Below are 17,412 nucleotides of genomic sequence, written 5' to 3' on the forward strand. Positions count from 1 at the left end.
TCATGCTTGAGCTTTCAGTGAGTCAGTGACACACAGCAATGCCTGTGCAGCCTGCGTGACACCCAGATGTTGTGCTGAGAGTTGGGGCTGTGCTGCAGCTGCACTGTGTCGGAGCCCTGGGTTAGGTTGTTGGAGTCTCTGGGGTGAGGCACTGGATATATTATATGCATCCTTTGGAGGATGAAGGTGTGGGTGCAGGAGTGAAAAGGGAATTTGAGCCTATAACCATAGGGTGAGCACACTGAGAGAGGTTGCATGGAGTGAGCAGGACTGCACACATCAGGTGAAAGAAGGGGAAATGGATGCAAGGGGTCAGTCACATTAGTGACTTGCCAAGCAGATTTTTTTATTTCTGTCATCCCATGCCCTGCAGAAAGGTCCTCCCTTGCCTGTTGCCAAAATTTTATTTGGCCCAGCTGACATCTGGTCACTTTAATTAAACTCTCCCATCCTTAATGTCTGTGGCAACTCCTGATGATCTGTGATCTGAGGCAGCAACCTTCCCTAAACCTCAGAGGAGCCGATTAAAATGGTGCAGGCGGATGCTTTTCTCCAACATACCGAGGGTGACAACAGCGAGTGCTTTTGCAGGCATCTCCCCCTCCCCACCCCCAGATGCTCCTTGCCAGACTTTGGCATCCACCGCACGTGCAGAGCAGTCCCCCATCTCCAACGGGGGAGAAGCTGGGCTTTTGCTGCCAGGTGGGTGCGGAGGGGATACAGCGAAACGTGCTGCTCCGGTGGGCTCCCGGCAGTGCCGCTGGTGAGCTGTGGGAGCCAGCTGCACAGCAGAGCATCAGCCTGCTTGCTTGAGGCTGCTGTAGGGGTTTGCTGGATGTGAGAGCTGCTCTGAGCTGCGCGGCTGCTGGCCGGAGAGAGGTGGGGAGGGGAGGGGTGTCAAAGTGAGACTTTCACCCTGTGCAGGGGGTTGTCTCTGAAGAAGACCATTCTGCTCTCTCCCCAGAGCCTCTCTGACCACGCTGTCCACACAGACCCACTGGCAGAGAGGACAGGTCAAAGGCAGTGAGTATCTTTTTTCTCTGTGTCTGTCTGTCTGCAGTGCCCCTGTTCAGTTTTTTTCTGGCATTCACTGCATTTGAATGAATGGTCTTAATATGTTGAAGCCCCTGAGATCTCATGGCTTGTTTTGTTTAGTTTTTTGTTGTTGTTGTTGCATTTATTGTGGGGTTTTTAACCTTTGTGCTGCTATTATTTTTCTATTGGGATGGTTTCTTTATCTTTGCTCAGGTGATCTTCTGGGGTGGTTTGATAACCTGCATGTCACAATCATACCCTTTCTGTCTCCCAAGGAGAAACCCCAAAACACATTCATGATGAGGCAATTCTCCTTGACTGGGGTCTTTTTGTAGGAGGGGGAGGTAGGATGAAGGATGGAGGGAGACGCGAAAAACCTCACCATGGACACCTACCAGGATGCCTTTACCAGATGGCACAGATTGTATTTCTAAAGTCAAAAATGACTGGCTTTATTTGCAATCAGAGGAAATATCCGTGGGTATGTCAGCTTAGCAGTGGGATTGCCTTCACAGGAAATGTAGGTCTTGGCATCTGTGAAGTCATACAGACTTTGGGATCACAGGGAAGTTCAATGCTGCCTAGCTGGGTAGGTTGTTGTTGTGGGGGCTGGCAAGTGGGTGGGAGCAGGGGCAAGCAGAAGGCTATTTCATAACAGTATCCCAAAAAGCAGGCTGCTAGAGGAAGCTGCAAGGGAGAGGGCACCTAGCTCTGCTTCCAGCTGTCGCTTTGCAGTAGCAGCAGGAAAGAGGAGTAGGGGCTGCTGGACTCTAGAAAATCATGTGCTATGGTCCCACATGCGGGTGAGGCTGTTAATGAGAAAATTTGAAGGGGCTTAAGGAATTACAAGGATTGGTTTCAGTTAAAGCACATTGAAGCAGCCGGTCAGGGTAAGGATTAAGGAAATACACTCACTGGCATGTAACACAATCCCAGTTCCATTAATTTAGTTGGGATGAGGCTTTGTGCATTTTTAATGTAATCAGATTTTAAAAGGGATATTGCATTGGACAGCCCAAGCTCTGGGATCTCCCCAGGCCCCAGCAGAGCAGGGTCCTGGTTCCTTTGCACACAGCCTCTACTCTTACCAGTTCTTTTGTCTCCTCTTCCATTTTTTTCTTGGGACAAGAGGACATGGAGGTTACCTGGAGCTTGGTCCTGTCCTGGCAAATATGAAACCTTTGCCCTTAGCTCACCACACAGTCCTGCTCTATTCCATTGGTCTCCTGGCTGGTGGACCTCACCTTCACACTCTGATGTGAAATTTGTTCAGTCAGCTGCCCATGTGCCAAGGCTCACAGGGACATTACCGTCCCTTCCTTCCCCTGTACCTCCCTCTTTCCCTCCTTCCTTCCTTCCCCTGTACCTCCCTCTTTCCCTCCTTCCTTCCTTCCCCTTTGCAGACTGTACATCTCCTTGGTGGCTCCCCACAGGCTCCCAACACCCCAAAGAGGAGATGCTTTCTTTGAGTTATTTTTGTGTGAGTGCTTAAGCCTGTGATGGTGAAAGGACCAGCATCTGCAGACACATGAAAGTTCTCCTTTATTCTATTTGCAGTGCCAGCTTTTCCATGATGCCTGGCCAGTAACATCAGCCATGACCTGGAAGGACAGGGACAAGAGGTAGTTTGGTCTTCTTAGCGAGGTCAGCACGGAACTCTGCCTGTTGAGGAGAGAGATCTTCAGAGGTGTTGAATGATGAGTGCGATAATGCCAACTCCTGCTGCTCCATGGTGAGCTGTGACACCAAACTCAAATCACTTTAGACCTGAAGCTGGACTTAACCTGCAGTCTTGGTCTTAGAAGGAAATGCTGTCTCTCCACTGTGATCATCCCTTAACTCTGAACATCTTCCACTGAGAAACTGACCTTCCACGCTGGGAGGAAAGGATCAAATGGGTTGAGAACAGCTGGCCCTCCTTTTGTTTTCCAGAGGATCATTTGGTACATTTTTAAGTGCTAGGACATGAAACAGTAAATCCCTCCTTCCTGCACTCCTGCCTCCTGCAAACAGCCCCGACTGCTGTCCAAGCCAGCCAGCTAAAGGGTTAACTATAACTGGATGCCTGAATGGCTGCCTTACTGATCCCACGGAGGTAACTGAAAAGACATGATGCATCTCTCATCCCTGCCCATCTTGTCGTTCGTTGCCTACCTTGTCAAGGAAGCCTTTCAGCTTGCTGTGGTGCCCCCTCTTTCCTCCTGCCCTTCCCTTGCCTCTGCACCTCCCACGGACCCAGATTCTTTTCCTCTCTCCTGTGTCCTGTCTTGAACGTCCTCACCTAGAGATCAGTGTTCCACGAGAGACAAGTTCCTTGCACATGGCGCAGTGTCTCTGTCCCTCAGACACTCTGATTCCCTGCTGCAGTGCCTTGATCTCAGGCATCAGAGAGAAATGTGAGCAGCACTGCGGTAATGCATGTCACACCTTTCACTGCGAAATTCGTGAGCTTGCTAGAAAAAATAGTGCAGACAAGACAAAGGTTGGAGGTGGGAGGTATCAGGAAAGGTACCAGAAAGATCCTATAGTGAGCTCAATGTCTGTTTGAGCACAGCAGGTCCAGCATGCTCAGACAGGAACACAGCACTTTACAAACACTTGTTGCACTGATGTTTGAGGTTTATGAAGTGTAACATCCCAAAACCACTAGCCATGGGTCCATAGTTTGAGGCTGTGCAACAATTCCTGCAACTGAAGTTCTCCAGGTTTTTGTGCTTGTTAACTGCTGCGAGCTGCCTGTGCTGCGCCAGGGAGACACTCATTGCATTTAATTAACATTTAATTTGCTTTAAGATTACATTAAAATGTGCAATAATAGAAACTCTCTGAAGGGCGGGAGGAGAAGGGGGAAATAGGCATGCTACAGATTGGTTCAGTTGCTGGTGCTGAAGTGTTCTGCAAGAATTACATATGGAAGAGAAAAATAATGTACTTCCCTCTACATTCACAGAAAGTATTTAGCATCTGTTTGGCAGCAGAGCTCAGGGAAGGGCTTTCCTCAGCTCAGTGTGTCCAGCAGCTGAGAAGTGGAGAGTAGGTCACTACATCTTCCTCCTGTGGTCTAGAGGATAGGATGGCCTTATTTGATGTCTTGGGAATCTAGCATAAGAGATGACCTTGAGCTGGAGAGGCAAACCACACACTCTGCCCTTCTAGAAACCATGTAAAATCATTAACACACATCTCTGTGTTTTTGAGAGGAGATAATGCCAGTCCTGTATAGTGCATGTGTGTGGGTTTTTCCCCCTCTCCTTTTGTGTTCTTCCATGTCCCAGGATTATGTAATGAAGGATGCTGTGGAAACATTTTCTATCCTGGGAAGGGGCTGGCAAGGACATGAGGGGCTGATAGAGGCACAAAGGCTCTGAGTCTGGTTTGAAATTCAGAGGGAAAAAAGCAATAAAGCCATTTTCTGCCTGGGTAAACCTGTCAGGAAAGAGCCAGTTTTAGCCTGCTTATGTAACCCTAAGCCTAAGGAAGCTACTTGGGATTGATCCTAGCCACAGTTTAATGGCTCTGCTGCACAGGCTCAACTTGTAGGTGCCTTACTCCCTCTCTTTTTCCTCCCTTCTCCTTCTGCCCTCAAACCCTGTTATTTGGGCTTTTTCTGGTGCTGCTGGATCATGGTGACTTATTTCTGGTATTGCTGCCCTTTGCTCTCTTTCCACACCTCACCGAGCAGGATTTCCAAGAAACCATCCCAAAGTGGAGTCTTTGAAAGTCTTTTTGCCAGTCAGAGCAGCTGAATGACTGGTGTGGGTGAGCCTTCAGCTGCTCTGGTGCTGTCTGTCCTTAGAGACTATTTGGCATCTCACTGAAGATGTTTCAGGGTCCCTCCCACAGATGAGGGAACCAGGGACACAGGTCTGATGAGGCACAGAGAACACTGAGGTTTTTTTGTTCTATTTTATTTTGGTTTGTCTTGGGCCTTTTTTTTTTTCCTCTCTGGCTAGACTTATAATCAGTATCTTTTTTTGTTTTCCCCTGCTTACATCGCTGCTCCCCGACATCGACCACAGGAACAGAGGGATGAGGACTCGCCTGGGCTGCCTGTCTCACAAATCAGACTCATATAATGATTTCACAGCTATTCTTCCGGACAAGCCCAACCGGGCTTTGAAGTGAGTATAGCTGCAGCATCTCACCCCAACCCCATTTCTGTCCTTCCCCTCCCTGCCCACCACCTCTTCCAGTATTGTCCTCCTTTTATTGTACTTCATATAAGCTTTGACTAGTTCTTTTAGCCACAAGGAAGAAGGAAAACAAAACTGTGCTGATACAGCAGGAACAGCTTTTTCAGAAAATACCCTGATCATTGATACGAGTTCTGTGAGACAGGACATGTACAGCAGTGGGGACAGTGCACGTGGAACATGTCTACACATATTTGAGGATGTAATTTACCCCTTTGTCATCACAAATCAAAGTCTGAACAGTTGAGTCACTGTAAGAGGTGACCAGCAATTTCAGGTCACTGTCTGCTTTAGCTAAGCCTTGCTGTTAAGCACTACCCAGAAAGTTCTGTGTTAGTTTGCACAACACTCACGGTAGATGCTTCAGACAATCCAGAGTCCTGATTTGGGATGAGTGGGATGGGATTCATATGATCACAAGTCACTGCTTACACCTGAGCTAAGACTTTAATCTTCCCCTGAAAGTCAAGAAAGAGAGATAAACAGTCCTCAGGGGTGGGTTTAATTTTGCTTGAATTTTGGCTTTTACAGTGTAAATGTCTACATCTGAACTTGTTCTCTAGGCCTCTGCTTAGAGTCTGTGAGGTAAAATTAGTCCCTTTTTGGGTGTGATTCATCTGATCTTTTTACCCACTTACCTGGGGATGTGAGTTGAAGAGAGTCAAGTTCCTGCAAGTCCCTCTGTTTCCTCTTACTGATTCTAAAGGGAGCCAAGGGTGACTTGCTCACCTGGAGACCTTGACATTGTAGCCCTCCAATGTTAAGTGAGAATTCCAGCCTTCCTTGCTGTTCTTGTCAAACAGCCCTAGAGGTAACCAGTGGCCATGGGCTGTCTGTAACTTACCCCTTCCTTTCTTTACAGAAGGCTGTCAACAGAAGAAGCATCAAGATGGGCAGACTCTTTTGATGTCCTTTTGTCCCATAAATGTGAGTAGAAATCAAAGTCTACCTTTTTTACCCTCATACCCTTAATACTGGTTGTAGCTAAAGCAAACTATGCATTGCATAGAGCAGAAATGGTCCCTCAGGTAGCTCCTTACTACCCACTAGGCAATGCTCACAGTAACTTATAGGCAGGACTTGGCCTCTGGTTAAAAGGAGTGAGTTTATATGGGTTTCCTTCCTGGCTTTGCTCTTGACTGAGTGATCACAACTGATAAAGTCATTAGCCCAAGATCTAGTCTTCTCCAGCTCATGGGGATGTGCTAGAGGGAGGACCTCAAGGAAGTACTCATGTGTACCACCTTTTGGAATGTTCCCCTGGATCCAGTCTTTCCCCACAAGCAAATAGCAGGTTCTCAGCTCTCTAAAGCCCCCTGAGATCCATGGCACTGTCTTGTTTCCCTCTCCCTCCAGCTGCTCGTCTGAGCTGCTGTGCAGCTATGCTGTGTTGAAGTGCAGCCTTTTCTACAACACAACAGTGTACGTGGTTCAGTAACCTTGAACAACTTGCTCTGTAAAAGAGAAATCATGTGTGGTAGCCCTTAGCAGAATCCAATTGACAGTTGCCAATGCGAACTTGAAAATTTCACATCCAGAAACCTTATGCAAATGTATAATCAGTGCACCCCACTTCATTCAATCGATCATATCAGCTCTGTTCAGAAAACATTATTCAACTTCAACAACATTTTCACACTGGGAAGTTATAAACAAGACAGAGAAGCTCACAGTATATGTTCATTGATGTGTTTCTATTGGAGAATAAAACAAGAGAGAGTCAAGAGTCAATGTGGGTGGTGAACCATTTTATTGCAACAAGGAACTGTTTGGCTTTCTTAGAGATTCAGATTTTTCTGCACTTATTTTTTTAAATATAAGTGTAGAGTAATATTTTTTTTATATAAAGTGTAATTTTGCTGGATTTCTACTGAGATGACAACAGTTTTGGCAGGGAATTAAGTGACAACTTTAAAACAGGCTGGCTGACCAAGGCAGAAAAAGCAATATATAATTTTAGCAGCAGTATCTTGTTGAGATTGTTGCTCTTGAAGCCAATAAGGGGGGGGGGGGAAATATAGTGTTGCTGGGTATGGCCAAGAGGGAATGTTTATTTTGTGGAAATTCAAAACAGGAAGGGAAAAATGTACCAGTTTGACTATTGAGTGCCTGGGAAATGAGGAGTGGGGAGGACAGGATATTCACATCAGCATTGCAATTCCGTACTTGAGCCCCTGTTCCACCTCCACCACTGTAAAAGCTGAAATTTTCCTTCTTAGATACAGACTGCAGCAAAAGTTCTTTTATTACAAAAGCCAGTGAATTTGCGCATCTGTGTACTGACATTATACAGATTGTTCCCTCTTCAGCTGACTGCTGCAGATGCTAAATCAAACCTTATTTCAATTATTTTGTCCAACAGCCTCCACAAGGGTTTCTGGTTTTATTAATAGATTAGCCTTATAGAGTGATGAATTACCAGAATTTTTCCTGTCTCTAGAGTGGAAAGTATCTGTGATAACTCTGGTACCTAATGAAAAATATTCAGTTCCCAATAACAATAGAAGGTGATCTTTAAAATTTAAATTAATCTTTTTTCTTTTTCCTCTTTTTTTTTCATCAGCATTTACAGTGACATTGCCTTGTGATTAGTGAAAAAAACCTGTTGTTTAATAAACTACTTTCTAAAGGAATATATTACAACTGTTCTGCACCTAAAGTTTCTGGAATTGCAAGCCTGGCAGTCAAGGTGCAAATGCAGAAAGCTCTGTTGAAACAGAAGTGTTGTTTTAGTTACACTGGTTTAAAGGAGAGAAAAGCATGTATCCATAAATTCAGTTATATAGTAAAGTCATTGTGGTTTTACTTAGGTATACTTGTATCAAAACCACTGAGCATTGCCAGAGATCTGCTATGAAAGCAGAAAAGAAGGATTGCATTTTTGCTGTTAGAGATGTGCTGATGTTAGACAGGTAAGCGTGTCTTTTGCTTTATCTGACCAAAATTTGAGAGTAAGAAAAGCAGTGCCTGGCCTGGCTGCATCTGCCTATGGTGAAGCTGCCAGCTAATAATGTACTTTAAGTGGTGAGAGAAGGACAGAACTGTCTCTGTAATTTCCCTGTGACTGCTCAGGTGAACAATATTAGCCAGGGAAAGTCTGGATTCATGCTTGGGGGCATGGGCTAAGCAGCAGCTGGGCTCAGGGAGGATTTTGCCTGGGGCTCACAACATCAGCAGGTAGACCTCTTCTGATTGACATTTCTGTCATAAAATCTTTCTTTACTAGATGGACAATTCATCAATTTTGGAAGGGAGATTGTGATGCTGATTTCAGGGGGTTTGAGTGGTGCTTTCTCATGGTCAGATGTTAAAGTAGTTTAGGGTCCCCTCCAGCCAACCTGTTCTTTGGGGGAAAAAACCCAGAGTGCTCAAGTAGGACACAGGAGATGGATGTATCAGCTGAAAATGAAGCAATCATTATGGGTAATATTTCAACGGGTTGGACAGTGCAGAAAAGAATTCCAAGGAACAAGAAAGTGGATCAGAGCTCCCTTAAAAGACTCTCTGAAGTGCCAAGGTGAGCAGGCTGACCTTGTATATAGAGGAGGTTCACGAGGCTGCAGTACTCTTTATGGGAAAGGCAAACTGTACTCTTTCACTTCCTATTTTCACGAGTCTCCAAAAGATTTCTAAATGGAAGGTACCAGAATAGGTACCACACATTATGCAGACCCTATGGGAGAGTGTCATTATGCTGATTTTTGTCAAATATCCTTTGAAGTGTGATGGCCCTCTGGAGCCCTCCTCCCCCTCCTCTCTCCCCACGTTGTTTTAATAAATTACCTCTGTAGGTAATGTTTGATTCTGACATCCTGCTGTCTGGCAGTATCTTGAGCAGAGGTTTGAAAACTCTGAGGTTTTGAAGCAGTTCCATGCCTCCAGAAATTCCCAGTCTGGGCAATGTCCCTCTGTATAGAGTGAACTGATTTGAATTAATTCCCTGGTCACTTAAGGGATAATTTGTGTTGACATTAGCAAGAGTTTGTCAGTAGGGCAGGCAGAAAGGCTCTCTCTGTTAAACCCTCACCTTCTCTCTGCACTGGCACTGGGACTTACACATCACAGCCTAGCTGTTGTAGAGTAACCAGTGTTGAATGGTAGGATGCAGCTCAGTTCTGTTTTGTTGATACCTCTGGATGAATAGGTCAATACAATGATACCCTACTTGCTTTTGCTAATGGGTGAAGTAAATCAACTTGAAACTGGCTGACCAGTCAGTCCCCTTTTTACAGCAGGAGCCTTGTCTGAGTTCACTGCAAGAGACACAAGCACAGGGTAGCAGTGTTCCCTTGGGTCAGGGCTTCTGAGCGTGGCAAGCAACAGGAGAGAGGAGTTTGATTTTACTTACACCAGGAAATTGGGAGAGGAAGAGACAGATCATATGCAGCATGCTTCCTTGGGTGTCCAGGGAGCAAAACCAGTGTTTTTCACATGCTAGATTTTGGCATCTTTTCCCATTTTGTGCCAGTGCAGATTAGCAAAGGCTCCTAGGGACTTGGAGCTCAGTGTGGTCTGCAGAGTCTGTGTGCATTCATGTGAGTACTTGTGGAGTAGTCCCCTCTCTGTACCCATGCCCAGGAGGTACAGGCCGGTCAGCCAGATGGAGATGTCTTTTGACAGGCTGCTGGAGGGAAATACAAGCAATAGGATGTCTCATTTTGCACCCCTTGCAGGCTGGACACACATGGTTTGACATTTGTCCAGAATCCACCAGGACAGTCTGTCCTCAACCCTTAGTGACTTCTCAATGAAGCATATAGCACAGAAAACCTTTACCCTGAATTTACATTTTTTTTTATCTCAGTCCCCCCTCTCCAATTTTTTGTGATCTCTGTACTCTTCTGACCTAACTTTATTGTTGTCCTCCTCCTTCTGTTGTCTACACATTGCTCCTCTTCCTACGCAGCACAGGAATATCCCAGCCTACTCCTAGTTCTTTCTAAGCCAGAACAGCATTAGCATTAGCATTGTGCTGGTGACAGGCACCTAACGTTCAATGAAGCAATGCTAAGCACCATTGAGAGCATGAACATATGCTACACAGAGCATTGCAGCCTTGCCTCTTCAGGCCTGGACCAAATATGCTCCATAGAGCTATTCCATCTACCAGCCATAATGACTCCACTGTTATTCCCTACTGATGGTGTGAAATGCGTGCATTAAATAAATCACTGCTGATCCCTTTCTCACTCTGACAGTGGCTAACATTTGGTTATTAAACTGTCTGCCTGAATGATTTAAGCCACTAATCTCAGCTCTTCCTCATGTTGGGGAAGCTTGTGTTAGTTAAGACCTCTGTTGTGTTTTGTGCTAGCCACTTCAGTCCCTTCCTCCACAGCCCTTTTTACTGGAAAGATCCATTCTCCATGGCCCAAAGAACACCATTTGAATGGGATGTCAGGAACATCTGAGTTAAGTACCTATCCAATGACATAGTCATTGATCTGCCCGGCAGTCATCATCTATAAAACAAAAATTCCTGTCATCGTTCAATTCACAGGTGAAATGCAGGATTACAGCTGTACAGTGCTCTGCAGTATTGTGGGATAGTGTAATGTACAAGAACTTGCCCAGTCCTTCCTGTCTCTTGTGCATTCCCATGGTCTATCTGAATGGAGAGCAGGCATTTCGAAGCTTACATTTACACTGCAAAAGTAAAAAAGCAATGTCTTCCACTTCTCTTTCAGGCTTTAGACACTCAACAGAAGAGCTAATTTCTTTGCCTTCATCCTATCTACTCCATCAGTACTGACATACTTCTTTGGCTTCACACAAGGCTCACCACTGTTGAATCAAATTCCTGAATAATAGGTCAATAGTTGTCTTGAAGGGCTGTGGATCTATACTAGTATATGCTAGTATATCTGTCTTCTCAAATGGACATACCTTTAGGCTACACATGTTAAGGATATCTTATGCTGTTGTATCTGAAGACCTCTAATCCAGCTTTTAATTTTTGTGTTTTTTCTGTAAAACATCCCTGTGGAGTCATATTTTTTGGGTGCTTGGATCATCTTCCAGGATATTTCAAGAGGATGCCTCAGTAGGTGATGCTCATACCACACTGCAATTCAGTGCTTCATGTGCAGGAGGAGATTAAAGTCAACATCCAGGTCAAATTCTGGCAAGGAATTCTCAGGTCCAGCCTTATAATTTCCGGCTCCTCAATGGCTGTGAGGAGGGCACAACAGGATTATATAAGGAGGAGAACTGCCAGACACTATGAATCTATCTGCTGCTTAAACTTACTTTAAGATAAGAAGGATCTGATTGACATGAGAGCATGAGGCAGAGCATACAGAAACCTGTTATCAGGGGAGACCTGCTTCAGTTGCTCTCCAGTGCAGGGTTGAAGCAAACTCCTTCCTCACAGCATCAATCGTAATGTCCCCTTCTTTTAGCCAGTATCATATTTTATAGGTGGTATGCTTTGCAGATATTATATTTGCCATGCAAACCTACTGCTCCTGCTGTTTCTTTGTCAGTCCGGATGCTCTGGGGCTGTTGTAGGGGAAAGGGGAGGGAGGAAAAAAGACCAGTACAGAAAAACGGGAGCAAGACCTCTACAGGGACACACAGTTGAGCATGTATAGTCAAAGCAGAGTGCTTGGGTGCTGGAATATTTGCCAAACACCCTAGGATCTAATGATAGGTAAAATGACATACATCTCGGGCAACTGCAGCTTTCTCACTTTTGTGCTTTCTTCTTTCTCAAACCTGTCAGCCTGCTGCTATGTCTTCTCCTTTTCCTCCTGCAAAGACTTCCTGCTCCTTGCTCCCAAATCCTCCACTGTCTCCCACCACAGACCCTGTGAATTTTGTAGGTATTAAGGAGGACACAGGTTTTGAAAAAATATTGTCTTCTAAGTTACTGGAAGGGGAACAGCCCTAAAATATCTCTCTCATTCACTGCATTTATCTACTCACTGAGATGCTCAAAGCAGCCACAGGCAGCATGATCCTTACAGGGACCCTGCTCCCAGACATGCCTTTGGCACTCTGCTCTGCAAGGCTTCGCCAGGGCTAATGTCACATTATTGCCCCAGGCTTGAACCCACAATTTGCACTGTTAGTTGTTCTGCAGTGCTCATGGACAAAAGCTCTGTTTTTGTCCACAGCAGCAGTTTGAAAACCTGATTTCCTAAAAGGGCATTAATTAAGAAGTGGCAGGACAAGTTGGTATGATACAGCTATTTCTTGCCCTACTGGAGCTGACAGAAGCAAGCATAACTGAGATGGGATATACCTATTTTAGCCACAAATTGCTGTGTTCTTTGCAACGTGGACTGCTGATGGACTAGTTAGTAGTGCAGGGCCCATTGACAAAGGAGCTTTGAGAAACATAGTATGGAGAGATTTAGCCTGCAATTTGGTCCTGTCTGGCCTAATATCTTTTCTGCCTTTCACTTTGAGAATCTGGGCAGTTGGACATCTCCGCTGACTTATGCACAGCCAGAAATAGCATTGTTAGCTGCTGTTCAACACTCAGGGCCATTTCTTAGGGCTTGAGGCTCAGGACCTACAGCTGAAAAATATCTCCGTATTCTAAGTTGTTACTGGAAACAAGAGAAGCAGGAACAATATTAGGACATACAAGGGAGAAAAAGGGCAGTGTTACATTACTGCTTCTCCTCCCATACTTAGTATAGGCAAGAACAAAGCTTCTAGGGAATTTATGATGGGTCCTGTGACATGTTCAGTGGGCTTGGACTTGCTGTGGATGTGTGAAAATGACCTGCACCAAGCATCAAGTGTTGCCCCTTGGGGTCTGTCTCAGCTCCCATGCCCCCTGCCAGGAGAGACAGGAGGGAAGGCAGCTCTGCTGAGATCTCTCACAGCAGAAAGAGGGCACATGGAGCCCCCAGCTCACAGCATTGCAGCAGTTCAGGTCCTGCAACCCCCCGTTAGCCTTTGTCCATCCTTGCCAGGCACACATGCACTTGCTCCTCTCATCCTTCTGGGGAGTCTGATCTTGCCAAGTGCATTCCTAATTCCATCTGTATTTTTAGACACTTGCTTGGAAATAACCAGTGTTGACTCAAGAGGTTTCCAGTTATGAAGTACAAATACTCAGACCCTATAGAAAAAGACCAGGAAAAGTTAGAAACATATTACTGGGAAAAAAAAAAACAAACCCAAAAAACAACAAAACCACCAAAGCAAAACAACAAACCAAAATTTAGGAGCCAAATTTATCCCAAGGCTAAAGGAAAGAAAAGGGCATGTGTGAATCCTTCAGCTACTTCAACTCTGCTGGTGCCATTCAGGGAAAGGAAATAAAATACAATAGCTGTGTCCATAAATACGCCCAAGCAGGGGTTTAAGAGGACACAGATTGCCTAATAAATCTTTCCTTGTTTCTAATCTGTCCTGGCTGACTCAGATTACATTACTGCACTGTCACAATTGCTAAGCATTAGCAAGTGATAAGAACACTTTTACCCCCTACTAGACAAGTAGTAATTATGCCATGTCCTTTCTCTCTTCTCTTTATTGTAGCTGTAACAGACTCTTCAAGATCCTTCCTCTCTTTAAATCTGAACTAAAAATATGTCACAAGGCAATAAAGCAAAGTGACAGAAAACATAGGAGACAAGTCTACAGATGTTATGTTTTATTAAAGGTTTTTCTTGATGGCAGATAGGACATTACAAAGTGTTGCATTAAGATGCACAGATGCTGTGGCAAAGAGACTGTATCATTGAAGCCTGATGTTTTCAAGAGCAACTTTATGAAGGTTAGGTGCCCCAGTCTTGAAGAAAGCCTTTTGCTCTGGTAGCTAGCAAACCACTTTTTCAGAGTTACACCAAAGGATGTTTGGTTTTGTGGCAGCTTACAAGAGTTCACCTGATGCAATGGTGTAAGTTATGAACACATCCTGGAATCACAGACCTGGGGAGAAAAGTCAAATGGTCCTTAGTAGGCAGGGTTGGATGGAAAGATGTCTATCCTGGGTTCAGCTGTAATACTTATTTTTCTCCTTCCTAGTAGCTGGTGCAGTGCTGTGTTTTAGCTTTAATCTGAGAACAATGCTGACAACACACCGATGTTTTGGGTGTTGCTAAGTAATGCTTATTCTGATTAAGGACTTTTCCATCTCTCATGCTGTGCCGGTGAGGAGGGGCACAAGAAGCTGGGAGGAAGTAGAGACAGGACACCTGACCCAAACTAGCCAAAGGGGTATTCCATACTACAGCATGTCATGCCCAGCATATAATGTGGGGGAGTCACCTGGAAGGCCCAGATCACCACTCAGGTTGGGCTGGGTATCAGTCAGCAGCGGGTGGTGAGCAGTTGTATTGTGCATCACCTGTGTTTGTTGTTTTTTTTTTTCCTTTCCTTTCTTAGTTTTGTATTCTCTCCCTTCTTTATTTCCCTTATTAGTAGTAGTGGTTTTGTATTATACTTTAGTTACTGGACTGTTCTTATCTCAACCTGTGGGGTTTACATCCTTTCAGTTCTCCTCCCCATCCTGCCAGGAGCAGGGGGGAAAAGAGGAAGATGAGCGAATGGCTGTGTGGTTCTGAGTTACTGGTGGGGCTAAACTACAGCAATGTCTATTAAAGAGATTGCTCCTCACTCTCTTTCTTCTCCTGCTGTAATTCCTCACATCTCTCTTGCAGATGGGCTGGCTGCTTTCCGTGCTTTCTTGAAGACGGAGTTCAGTGAGGAAAACTTGGAGTTCTGGCTCGCCTGTGAGGACTTCAAGAAGACCCGCTCAGCAGCCAAGCTGGCCTCCAAGGCTCAGCGGATCTTTGAGGAGTTCATTGATGTGCAGGCTCCTCGAGAGGTGGGTGTGCCAGCACCCTGGGCAGGCAGAGCATCCATGTGGCACAGGAAGCAGGTTCACTTCCCTCAACAGGGACTTGCAGGGTGCTGGGTAGCTCTCCCTCCCCTCCCAGAGGTGATGATGAGGAAAGGATAAGAAGGATGGGAATGACATCCTTCTGCTGTAACTGCCTCTGCTCAAGGTGACTCATCCCATGGTTAGGGCAGCCACCTTGATGATGCTAAATTAGTCACAGCCAGTGAGTTTACTGGCAACCACAACCTACATTTTGTAACCTCTATGAGCTTCCTAGGAGTATTTCACCTTGCTCCTCTCATTTACTATCAATCCCTGAGCAGGCTATTGGACTCATTTCTTGAAGGACATTTTTCACAGAAGCATCCCACAAATGACTAACTTGTTGACTCTCTGAGGAAGGGTACTTATCTGCTGACTAACTCCCAACTCAATTAGACCTCCTAAAAGATGCGATCAATAACTCAGGGCTGAACAAAAAGTGCAGTCATAGCCTGAAGCTTGGAGTTAAGTCCTCTTTCAAGTACTGTCAGGCTTTGTGACTGTCAGATCGTACATCCTGACGTTGGGCTGTGTTATTGTGTTCATAACACAACCAGGAGGGTGATTACTGCACCTGCTCTCTCATGGTGGTCCTCTTGTACACTGCATGGATGCTTGTCACAATACATGTGCCTGTGAGGGGATCCCTGTATAAGGGCTCTCTTTACTCCATCTTTGAACTAGAAAGGGTATTGCAAGGCCATGGAGAAGCATCCACAGCAAGGGGATGTGGGTGTCTAGGGACATGCTTCAATCCCCATCACCCTCAGTGAGCATCTTCCTGCTGTTATTCCTGAAGCTGGTGAGATTTTCAGGATTGCAGGGCTGAATCTGGATTAGAAGTGTGAGCACAGGTTGGATGAGGTCCTTCCTAAAATTTGGTCCTGTTTTCATTATTTTGGCATGCTGGAATGTGAAGTGACCCTTAAGTGATACAGAGAGTTAATCTATATAGCTGTGATCCGAGCTAAGGCAGACAGCTTTACTTTTTAGATGCCTTAAAGACTGGACACTGGGTTAATAACAACAAATAACATATTTTCACCCAGGTTTTAAACCATAACAAATGCTGACTGCTTCAATAGGGAAAGAAAACAGGAAAACTCACATTGTTGGCTTTGCAAACAAACGGCAGTCATAACATGAGGGTGGTTTATTTTACCAAGTCCTCACTTGAGATACTGTGACACAAAGCTGTTACAGGAAAAATCAAACAATCCATAACAATAAAGTTAAAAAACATTTAGTAAGAATGTAGTAACAGTATAAACCCAGCTAAAAGTTCAGTTACTCTTATATTGGGCTGTAGTGAAGAATAAAGGGGCCAGAGAAATCTTGATCAACAGGAGAGAGGTTAGGCTGAGTCAGCATTTTTAGAAGATGTGCTACATAAACCTATGCTTAAGGGCCTGAATAAAAGTAATTTGATTTCAGAAGTGCTCAGGTCACTATAAATCTCATTCAGCTTTTCCAAATTTGGGGCAGGATTTATATGTTGGACTGCTAAACCCCTCAGAGTTTGGGGGCTGTTTAGGCATGGATGGAAGCAGGACATTAGTTCTGTTGCTGCATTTACAGCCACAGATAAGACAAATGTGCCATTTGAAGGAGGCAAACTGGTCACTCAGTACCAAACTCTCTTCTGCTACTTTTCCCAGGTGAACATAGACTTCCAGACACGGGAGCTGACAAGAAGAAATATGCAGGAGCCCTCTCTCTCTTGCTTTGACCAAGCCCAGGGGAAGGTGCACAGCCTGATGGAGAAAGACTCTTACCCCAGGTTCCTGAGGTCCAAAATTTACACAGACCTGCTGTCTCAAACCCAGAGGAGGCTCAGTTAAAGCAGCAATGGGGCCCCGAGAAACCATGTGCTTTCCACAACAGTGAAAACCCACGTCTAAATGTGAAACTTTCTTGGTGTTAAAAACAGTGGGAATGAGAAAAGAGGGAGAAGGGAAAGAAGAGGCTTCCAGAGTGTGATCCAGATGTGGTATTAGGACTCTTTCTGTACTTTTCGTTTTGGTTAGTGGTAGCACCTTGCAGTTGTTGCCCCTCTAGCACAAACCCATAATCCTTTCTAGTCATGGGGTCATCTGTTGGGAAGAAGTTTCCTTTGAAATGACTATGCTAGTTTGTGTGTAAATAATGCCACTGCACCTTTCCATCCTTCCAGACCTCTCCCTGGATCTCACCTCTCCCCTGTGTTTGGAAGGGCCCTAAGGGCAGTTGTGAAATGTGTGAAGCCAAATCCAGTCTGAAGCATTGTCTTGCACACTGGCTGCTGGGGTCTGGATCCAGGGACCATGAGAGGGGGAGAGAAGGCAAAGGCACATGATT

General features: G+C 45.2%; 1 protein-coding gene across 1 annotated transcript; it reads left to right on the top strand.

Annotated features, from left to right (window-relative positions):
* The first annotated feature begins 3,104 nt into the window (after nucleotides 1–3,104).
* LOC101871780 (regulator of G protein signaling 8) lies at nucleotides 3,105–16,916 on the top strand. The gene is made up of 5 exons (XM_031047251.1): nucleotides 3,105–3,130; nucleotides 5,055–5,156; nucleotides 6,091–6,155; nucleotides 14,852–15,018; nucleotides 16,734–16,916. The coding sequence occupies exons 1-5, from the start codon at nucleotides 3,105–3,107 to the stop codon at nucleotides 16,914–16,916; spliced, it is 543 nt and encodes a 180-aa protein (XP_030903111.1).
* The last annotated feature ends 496 nt before the right edge of the window (nucleotides 16,917–17,412 follow it).

Source organism: Melopsittacus undulatus, chromosome 6 (assembly GCF_012275295.1).
Source record: "Melopsittacus undulatus isolate bMelUnd1 chromosome 6, bMelUnd1.mat.Z, whole genome shotgun sequence".
NCBI lineage: Eukaryota > Metazoa > Chordata > Aves > Psittaciformes > Psittaculidae > Melopsittacus > Melopsittacus undulatus.